This window comes from Gossypium hirsutum, chromosome A05 (genome assembly GCF_007990345.1).
Source record: "Gossypium hirsutum isolate 1008001.06 chromosome A05, Gossypium_hirsutum_v2.1, whole genome shotgun sequence".
Taxonomy (NCBI): Eukaryota; Viridiplantae; Streptophyta; class Magnoliopsida; order Malvales; family Malvaceae; genus Gossypium; species Gossypium hirsutum.
This window is the reverse complement of record NC_053428.1, coordinates 74,369,365-74,380,019: the sequence shown is the minus strand read 5'-3', so window position 1 is coordinate 74,380,019 and position 10,655 is coordinate 74,369,365. Positions and strand designations below refer to the sequence as shown.

General features: G+C 30.7%; 1 protein-coding gene across 2 annotated transcripts; it reads right to left on the bottom strand.

The window, feature by feature from the left end:
- Positions 1-1,073: 1,073 nt before the first annotated feature.
- LOC107957314 (NLR family CARD domain-containing protein 3) lies at positions 1,074-7,915 on the bottom strand. 2 transcript variants are annotated; one of them, XM_016892818.2, is made up of 18 exons: positions 7,615-7,915; positions 7,255-7,522; positions 6,586-6,798; positions 6,230-6,288; positions 5,889-6,026; positions 4,860-4,934; positions 4,667-4,750; positions 4,505-4,566; positions 4,217-4,286; positions 3,093-3,168; positions 2,852-2,982; positions 2,599-2,658; positions 2,380-2,454; positions 2,160-2,264; positions 1,976-2,071; positions 1,805-1,885; positions 1,619-1,720; positions 1,074-1,448 (listed from the first exon to the last, which is right to left on the bottom strand). In XM_016892818.2, the coding sequence occupies exons 1-18, from the start codon at positions 7,654-7,656 to the stop codon at positions 1,380-1,382; spliced, it is 1,806 nt and encodes a 601-aa protein (XP_016748307.2). In that variant the 5' UTR covers positions 7,657-7,915; the 3' UTR covers positions 1,074-1,379. The 2 variants fall into 2 exon arrangements, with proteins under 2 accessions (XP_016748307.2, XP_016748308.1); XM_016892819.2 differs by lacking the exon at positions 7,615-7,915 and having other exon boundaries at positions 6,586-6,805; positions 7,255-7,398.
- Positions 7,916-10,655: the final 2,740 nt, after the last annotated feature.

Below are 10,655 nucleotides of genomic sequence, written 5' to 3'. Positions count from 1 at the left end.
TTGTATTTGTATAACTGACTTATTAGCTCGATATGGAAATATATGAATTAACCCATACTACTGATCATTACTATTGTATAATTGGCATATTAGCTCGATTTTATTGCTTTGATTGTTTTCAATTTATGAAAGTTAATATTTTAGCTTAATAATTGAATATTATTATTTATTTATAAATAAACCATTGCAATATATGTAAAAACAATTTAATTAATATATATATAATAAACTCAATTAAACAATGAAAAGATAATAAATTCTTAAATATGTATTTGTTTAATTTAAAACAGCTTTTATGAAATATTTTCAGAAAATTTGCGAAACAACAGAAAATATTTTACAAGATTCATCCAAACACCAAAAAAGTAAATCATTTCCAGAAAAGTAAATCATTTTTCAAAAATTATTTTCTGAAAAATATTTTACTGGCAAACAAACGGAGCCTAAATCATTTTCTGCACCATCAAAAAAATCAAAAGAAGATTTTAATCGCATCACTTCACCATCTGAGCTTTCGGGTAAAAACTTTCAGGTAAAAATAAATCAAGAGAACATGATTCGAAACCTCATAACTCAATTCAATTAACTCGATTTAAAAAAATAATAATTTTGCCGCATCTGGAAAAACTCCAATTGCCCATAATGATCATTCTCTTTTTCCTTTTTTTTTTCATGCCACCAATGTTCGTTCTCTTTTTTATTGAAAATGGGCAATATTTACTTTTGTCTGCAATTGCGACCAAGATATAGCACTAGAACTACCAACTTATGTTTGATGTAATTGTATTTTCAACCAGCTATAAGCTAGTAAAAAGTTTTATTTAAAGACCAACAATTTCCGCCTCAGAAGAGAATTAAACACTCCATATCATCCATAGGTTCAATCTGTACAACATGAACCATTAGCATGTCAAAAATATATATAAATATGCAAGTTAAACAACAAGACTTTAACACAGAAAAATAATACCAACATTTAATGGGGTACATGAATTAACAAATGCCACATGGCTTTGGTCAGATATTTTTCACTTCATGCATTTTTAAATTGTTCAACAAGGGAAAAGGCTGAATTAAAAGCAAACAAAATTTTATGATATTAAAATCCACAAATTACAGACTTTTCTTCACCAATTACAATACAGAACATATTTGGGGCAAATGGAGTGAAAGCTTGTAACTACAATGTTCGCGAACAAAATGCCATTAGTAAAGCTAAATAGTATTTTGTCAAAATTTTTCCGTATGTACCTCTGTTTGATGGCTAGAGCTAAAGAATTTTAACACAAATGTTGGGAGTTCTCACTGATACATACCAAATGAAGAATTATACCAAAAATCCGATTGTCGACATAACTCTCTCTCCATAAAGGGAAATCCTAGAAGAAAATATTGACTTCCCTTTCACTCATCTCGTAAACATGATCTCTTGCATCTGTCAATGCACTCTGCATGACATCGAGAAAAACAACCAACTTAGAGACAAACCAGAAATGAATAAGGAACCTAAACATGAAAATAGCATTTGCCAAAAGAGAAGGTGAAAAAAGCCAGAATTTTGTCAGATTAGTTATGACGCAGAAGATGCAATGGATTTTACGTCAGAAATAACAATTACCTGCCCAAATTTTGTAAGAAAGTTACTCGCAAGGTTGAGCGATGTTACTGTTACATAGTCATTGGCCTTGAGTGCTTGAGCAATGGCAAAAGCACCATCATCCTACATAAAACCTCAAGTCAAATGATGCAGCATGCGGAAAATCATCAAAATTTATAAATATTAATAAGGAAAAACAAAATTTACCCTAATCTCGTTGAATCCCAAGTCAAGTGAAGTTAAGGTTTCATTAACCACTTTCAAGCTGCGAGCCAGATAGGCTGCACCCTGCCAAATACATGTATAACAAAGCAAATACTAAGATTCATTGTATATGGTGGTTTAATGAAAAAATATGGTGTATCAGGAGGTACAAACTTCATCTCTAAGTCCATTTGCTCGCAAGTCCAGAATTGATATGGTATTATTATATCTCAACATATCTGCAACAAACTCTGCACCCTTTGGTCCTATCTACAAGAGATCCCATTTTGAATTGTTATACATAAAAGATAAGCTAATTGAAATTAGGTTTTATAGAGGTTTATGGATGTGAGTTTACCTGACACCAACCAAGCTTTAGTGTTTTTACATTTCCATGAAATTTAAGAACTTCAGACAAAGCCTTTGCTCCATCTGCTCCAATGGGATTATAACCAAGTTCCAACTGAACAGATGAGGGAGAAAGAAAGGGAGACAGGAGTCAATCAGGCCATCGTCCCGATTGGGGTATACAAAGGGAGGCATGATAAAAAGATGATGATAATGATGAAAAGACTCACATTTTTAATGACTGTGTTATCTTTTAAGGCCTCAGCTATTGCACCAACCCCCTTCGCTCGAATATTATTTCCACCCTACGACAGTAGAAACCAATTATTGTCTTCATATAGTTGCATCATACATGCTCCAAATATTACCTCAAAAAAGAGACATGCTCCAAAAATAATTAAATATCAAAATATATTACATGAGAAATTAGCGAAGCATTCTCTTCTCACCAGGTCTATGGTTGTTACTGTCTGGTTTTCTTTCAAAGCATCAGCAATTTTTTCTGCGCCCTGATAAATTTTCAAAATTGTATCAATGAAGTTTAACTCCAAGTATACAAGTGTAATTCTAAACAAGGTCGAACAAAGAACATATCCAATTAAAATATATATATACCATAACTGGGTTGCCACTGTTTAGCTCTTATAAATGAAAAACCTACTAGTGAAAACTTGGTATAGTAACTGTTAATTTATTGAATACCTCATCACCAATGTCGTTCATGTAAAGGTTCACCCATAGCAAGTTCTTGCTCCTTTTGATATATTCCGCAACATGAAAAGCACCTTTTGCCGTTATTGAGTTGTTCCCAAAGTCCAGTAGGGTAATTCTTCCTAGAAAGAACATGTTTGTTAGATGAACTGCTGCAATAGGCAGGGAAAGATAAAAGCCAATGACTACACACGCATGCACCAAAAAAAAAGTCAATATAACAAATGTAAACCTTTATGTGAAGATAAGCTTGAAATCAAGGAGCGAATTCCTTCATCACCAATTGAATTTCCATGTACATGAAGTTCCTGAAAAAAAAAAAAACTCAAGGAATTACAAATTACAATCACTGTATAATAGATCCACAAACAAATAAAATATAACCATTTGTCCAATTTTCTTTGTCCTCTTTCCTTCTTTGGAATTCCCAAAATTGTCCTCTCTTTTTTTTTCTTTAATGCCTAGCCTTTACTTGGTAGAGTGAATAAAATTGAAAAATAAAAAATTAGAGAAAAAATAGAAAGATTTTTTTTTTTCTTTCCATTAGTGTGTTTGGTAGGATAAACAGAAGAATGAAAAGAAAAAATTAACTTTTTGTTCCATGAATTGCTTTGTAAAGTTGAAAAATAAGAATAAAGAAAAAGAAAATCCTTAAAAATGCATTATCTTGTAAATATGCACACTTAACTTGTATCTCTCTCTCATTTTCTTTCTAATTAGCATTTCAAATAATATTCCAGATATAAATGGCCCAAGACATAGTACTTTTGCCTTTTGGATCAGACTGAAACATATCAATTTAAACCCAATTTGTAGATGCCAAAATTGAAAAGGATTGAGGCCCAACATTTAACTCCATTTTGAAACCCTATTATGAATTTAAGAGAAAGCCCTAGTCTCTCCTTTTATTGTTCTTCATCAACATTATCCTCTTATTCTCAGTATGACAACACAGTCACAAAATTACTCTGCCTCCATTTGTCTTCAGTTCTTCCTTCTTTCATTTGCAAGAGAAACTAAGCAAAGGGCAAAAAGATACATCCAAAAGTTCAGAGCTGTGTGAGGCACGTAAATCATACTCTTACCAGCCTTGTGTAATGTTGACACTGACACACTGACCCTAAATGCCCGAAACCACGTAACAGAGCTTTATGACTACTTAGTGAAAATGACCACTCTAATCACAAAAGCATTTCATCCAATATATGAAGGTCTCTAATGCTCCAAACCATTACATAAGTACCAGAAGTAATGTTAAAATGGAAGTATTATATCAAACGAATAAGGTGTCAAAACCGGTAGCCTTTCATCATGTAGTTTAGAACAAACAGTAGCTGAAGTGAATAGGAAATGTACCCGTAAAGACTTGTTCCCCTCGAGTCCTTTGGCCAATGCATTAGCCCCCAGAGCACCACCATAATTACCACTTGAACAGTAACATTATGTCAGAAAGTTTTTCATATGCTGGTTAAAAAAAAAAAAAAAACCAGATGTACAAAGAAACTTAAGCAGATATTTGCTTTTAATCAAAACACAGTTCAAGAATGGAAGGTGCATATGCCATCCAGCCTACTGAGACATAAACTATTACGTAAAAAACTCAAGATGGTTTTAGAATACAAAAACTGGAAGACTTTAACTTACTTTAGGTGAAAATTGCGGATAGTCTTATTCTCAAGAAGTGCTCCCGCTAAACTTGTAAATCCCTATCTCCATTCCATAAAAACAGAGAATAAAGAATAAATGCCACTTGCTTAATTAAATTTGAAGCAATGATGTAAAGAAATTGGCAAGGTAATTTCTTACAGAATAGTCTATCATATTGTTATTGAGTTCAAGGGCACGTAAGGTTGAATTTTTCTTCAACAACTCAGCAATTGCCTTTGCACCCTGCATAAGGTAGTGATTCACCATTAAAGTAAATCTCCACTGCAAAGGCCTTTACTTCTTCGCAAAGCAATTCCATGGAAAACAGAATGGATATTAACAGAAAGCTAACCTCATCCCCTAAGTCAACACTGTTTAGCTGGAGCTTTTGAATGCCAGTGTTATTCACCAAAATATCGCATAGGCACTGCAGGCGAAGGTAGATTATTTATAATAGACATTGAAGCATTAACAAAACTCTCAGCAAAAATGTGAATCCACAGAACGTTGGCACAAACAATATTTATATATATTGCACTTTATTGATGACATTTGAAACATTAGGTGCCCTTGTTTGGGAAAGCATATGCTAGAAACTAGAAAGTACAGTACACAGCTTCTATGCTTAGCCATGCTCCCAATTAAATCACAACATCCAGTGGGATTCAAACATTCATGCAATTAATACAGTACTTCTATCTACAAAATTACAGAAGTTCATAACCTTCCTATAGCAAACAAATATTTCTTGATATTCTAAGAACAAATAAATAAATAAAATCACCACAGATTAGATTTCTAAAGTATCTATGTTATGAAGACGTGCAGAAAAGAATTCCACATCGCCATATGCATGTAATTTATTTTAGTATTAGACTGCTTGACAATTTAAAAGAATTCATGAACTATCCTTCAACGGTTACAAGTACACCTTAAATTAAAGATTACCTCATAATAGGTGATTTAGTAGTAGGGAAAAAATGTTTTTACTATTTCCATTATAAACAATATAGAACTTGCTCATAGGCAATTTTTTTTATCAAGGATCCAAATCTGAACTTCCATCCCATTATAGTTCATTATGACATTATCAAATGAAAAACAAATACAAGCTGCAGAGATGATCTTATAGGAAACCTATAAGAATGAAAATTAGTAATCATACAATAGCGGCAAGGGATATGAAAGAACAAGGAGTCTCTGAATAAACAGATGTATCCCTATACACATTAGGTACCAAAAGGAAAATTTATGTTGATTGAGCAATTTCTTTCATCTTACTATTATTACATATAAAATAACTGAGCCCTCAATGTTGGAGGACAGGGAAATTTAACTATTTGTAAAGTTGTCAGTTATATAATGGCAAATTTAGGCTGACCTTTATTCCTTCATCTCCAATGGGATTGCCTGAAAGATCAAGGGTTTTCAATACCGTATTTGCTTCAAGAACACCATCAAAGGCTTCCATTCCTCTGGCTGTTATTCCATTAGCAGCAAAGCTTACTTCCTCAACGATCTGAAAAGGAGAAGTACTCATTCAGAGAATGCATAGCAAGGAGCACCAATGCTTCAAACTTTCACTAATGAAATAGAAAAGTTCGTACAGAACACAGTCAACATGAGGATCTTACAGGATAAGATAAAACACCTCATTCATAATAATGGACACAAAGAAAATAATAAAACAAGATAGTAAAATAAAGACTAGGAAAGCATAACCTGATTGTAACCTAAGCTCTCGGCAAGAAAAAACAGTCCTTCATCTCCAAAGTTGCGTCCTAATAAAAATGTATAGTAAGGTTTATCATGTTTCGTTCACATGAAATGAATCCACATGCAGTAAAAAATATATTGCATCTTAAATCCAACTGGATAACTTGCTAACAATGCTAAGGAAAGAAACTAATTACATCACAATGAAAACTTTTAAAAGACTAGTAGACCATTTCTACCGTCCATTAACTGCATCTTGGATTTTCGTGGCTGCATCATTAAACTCAGACATGAAAAGTGAATAGGATTAAAATAGGTGCTTCACTTTTTCTATGGAAATAGTCTACAATCAGTCAGCATACCTGACATATCAACACTGCTGAATGCCCTAAGTTCCTTGGCAAACTCATTGAGTGTCAGCTTTGACTGTCTATCAATCTTAGCAGTAACACTTGACAATAGATTTGTTCCTGCGGCAAAAGACCACTTCACTCCTTGTGAAGGAGATTTATTTTCAACAGATGAAGACCTAGATGGCTTCGGCATAAGGAGTTTCTCCACCAATTTCCATAAAACTGTCAGCTGAAGACATCAATTAGGGTACATGTAGGATAAACATAACAAAGAATATGTGCTGCACTCGTGTAAACATTCCGTACAAAGCCTAACGCAGTCCCAATAAAAGGAAAAGAAAGATTCCAAAATGCCATTCATATGCCTAGCGCAACAGAAAGAAATAGTAAGGTATAAAAGCTGACAACACGTTGGCTTAAAGACTAAAATAAATGCTAAAGTCGGATTAAAAATCAAATGCCATTAAAAAATGTAATGCTTATAGCTATGGCCTGAGTAAGCAATCAAGAAAAACCAGAGCGCTGGTAAATTTTCATTGTGCTCAACCAAATTGGGGAATTTCAACAACCTCATCCAAATTATTGACGAAACTCATGAATTTATACATAAGAATGCAATCAGTTAGATTCTTCCAAATTCACCATCCACTAGAAAAGAAGAGAAACGGAAATCCATACCAAAAGTAGCGGCGATAAAAACGCCAGCGGGCGCCAGAAATGTTGCAATCTGCTTCACCGGAGCACTACTGAGAGGCTGCTGCGCCTGCGACTCTCCGTAAACACGCCGCCTCGCGCCTCCCTCCGCACCGTACGCTGCCGTTACCACCAATCTCTTGGACCTGGAGTAACGTCTCCTAGTAATAAACCAAGCAGAATCATGACCAAGACAGCGGCCGTAGTCCGAAGCCAACGCTTGAAGGCCAAGCATCTGCTTCTTCGGAAGAACCTGAGAATAACGAAACATATAAACAAATAGAGTAAGCTTCACCTTTCGAGAGACCGAAGAGATTAAGAAAAAGAGTGAGCGCGTGTAATTACCTTGGGATGAGAGTATAGAGGGAGAGTGGAAGTGAGGGCCATGGAAGTGGAGGTTAAATGCGCATAAGGGTAGAGAGGCTGCTATCTTGCACCTACCGATTGGACTTTACAGTTTACAGAGAAGAAGAAGAAGAAGGGATAGGAGCGGCGAACAGAGCGACAGTATCTCCAGAATGTTGTCTAATTATAAAACCAAAAAACTAAAAATAAAAGCATATGGACTTTGCAAAGTTTGCATTAAACAAACAAGACTTTTCGGGTTGGGTTTATCTTGATCCCTAAAAGAATTTGATGATTTTCTGTCCGGGTCAGGCCGGCTTAACCTATTTAATAATTCTCTCAATAATTTTTTTTATTTTATATAATAATTGGATGTCATTTATATATATTTATTTAGATTTTCTAAAAATTGATAAAATTATATATCTATTTTTTAAAATTTTATAATAAAATCATACATATTTTATGATCATTTTTAAATTTGATCGAATAATTAAAAATAAATTTTAATTTAATTTAATTTAATTTATAATCATAATCACAATTCTTTTTTTTTAAATCTAATGATAAGAAATTCAAATAGTAAGATAATATTATTTATATTTACGATGAATTTTAAATTTAAATTTAATATTAAGATAAATACTATTTAAATATGAAGATATTTTAATTAATTTTATTTATATTTAAGATTAATTTTAATTTTAATTTTAATTTTAATTAAATAATGCAAATATTAAGATTATTTATTTTTATGATAATTTTTATATTATATTATATTTTAAAATTTTGAATGTTAAACTATATTGTTTGAGAATAAATGAAATTATGCCAATTGAATTTTAGCTCAATTAGTATGGGTTAGAGATAAACTATGCCTAATTTTAAGCATTGTATAAAAAAATAAAAGAAATTATATTATTTAATTAAATTTATTATAAAAAATTTTGGGTTAATGTCGATGCTTGTACTTTGATAAAATGTTGAACGTGATATTTGTACTTTGAAAATGTCCAATGCTATTTGATTTATTAATATATGTTTTATTATAGTCTTGGTGTTAACACTATTAGTAAATTGCTAAATCAACCAATGAAATTTAAATACGTACATTTTCTTTTCAAAATTATTAAGTCGACATGAATAATATAAAATCATGTGAAAAGCTAAATAAAACCCAAAAAATTGTATAAAAACAAAAAATTAAATTAAATTAAAAATAACTAAATGTATGGTTAATAAAAATTAAATATTAAACTTACATGAAAGTTCATTTTCATGGATAATTAAAAAATTATTTAAAAATTAAATAAAAATATTTTTTTTGGTGAATTACAATAACAGAGTAAAACCCGAAAAACAAATGCGACTAGCACGACTCAAACCGAGGCCACACCTAGGACGATAAACACTCTTGACCATCAGGCCATCACATGGAGATTACAAAATAATTATTTTAAATTGAAAACTCTTTGATGAAGATGGTCATTTATTTAAATGAAAATGATGATCTTGTTGTTTTCGTAAGTTTAGTATTTATTTCTTTTTTATTAACTATATGTTTAGTTATTTGCTTTTTAAATTAATTTTTTTTGTTTTATTTAGGTTTTCACATAATTATATTATCCATGTGGACTTGATTGTTTGGAAAAAAATTGTATGTGTCGAATTTTTATTGACTAGTTTAGCAATTCAGTGTTAAGATCAAGTACCATAATAAAAACACATATTGATAGTTCAAGTAGGTACCACATTAGACATTTTATGAAAATACAAGTACCATAAAGAAAATACATATTGATAATTCAAGTACCATATTGAATGCATGCAAAAGACATATACCACATTGAATATTCTATGAAACTGCAGGTATCAAATAAGATATTATGTCAAAGTTTTATAACTATTATCTCTTGAATAATTAAATGATAATTTTTTAAAAATCTAATGATAAGAATTTTAAATTAATTGGGATGTATAAAAAAATTTAATCAATTGTTTTGTATAATTGAAAAAAAAAACCATAAAAAAACATTTGTGGAAGATCATTTATAAGATGTATAAATAAAAAATTGATATTAACCAACTGAGTCTTTTTTCGACTGGTTTGGCCAATATTACCAATGAAGGAGGACGTGAGTTTGAGTACGCTGAAACACATTATATTCCTATTTATGAATTGGGGAGGAGCTATAGATAGTTCTAGGTAGGGGTGTTCATAGTTCGATTAAAATCGAATTAATTACCAAACCAATCTAATTTGGCTAATCAGTTTATTGCCGAATGTAGTTCGATCGGAGGTTGGTTAATGATTTTTTAAAATTTCAGTTATCAGTTAATCTAGTTCGAAATCAGAGAATTAACCAAGTTAACCAAATTAACCAAAATAAATATTATGTATTATATATAATAAATTTTTATATTAGCAATGTATTTTTTGAACTATTATTTTTTATATTAATCGAAATAACTAATATATATTATGTATATATTTTTTATTTAATCATACACATTTAAAGAAACAAATATATTAATTTATTTTTATATTGGATAAATATAATTATTTATGTATGTAATATATAAACATAAAATGATGTTATATCGATAATTATGTTAATAATATACAAAGATTGAATCAAATCAAAATTTCATATATAAAATTACACAAAATCAAAGTTCATTTATACAATTGAATATTAAACTATAGTTCATGTATAGTTTTAGAATTTATCCGTTTCATCTTCCTCATAACTAAATATAATGTAATAAATATTTATATTTATTGATAAGTATTTTATATTTGAAATTGATTTATTTTCATTTATTTAATACATAAATATATTTTGTATATATATATTAAATATTTTTTCAAAATAGTGATTAGTCTAAAATAAAACAACAAAATAGACTGATTCCAATATGTATCTATATAGATAAAAAAAAATTATATATGTATTGATGCGGTATTGAGTAACTTAATATAAACCCTAATCTTTAATTTGTGTGCGGCGCAAGAACAAAAACTTAACTATTTTTCCAAC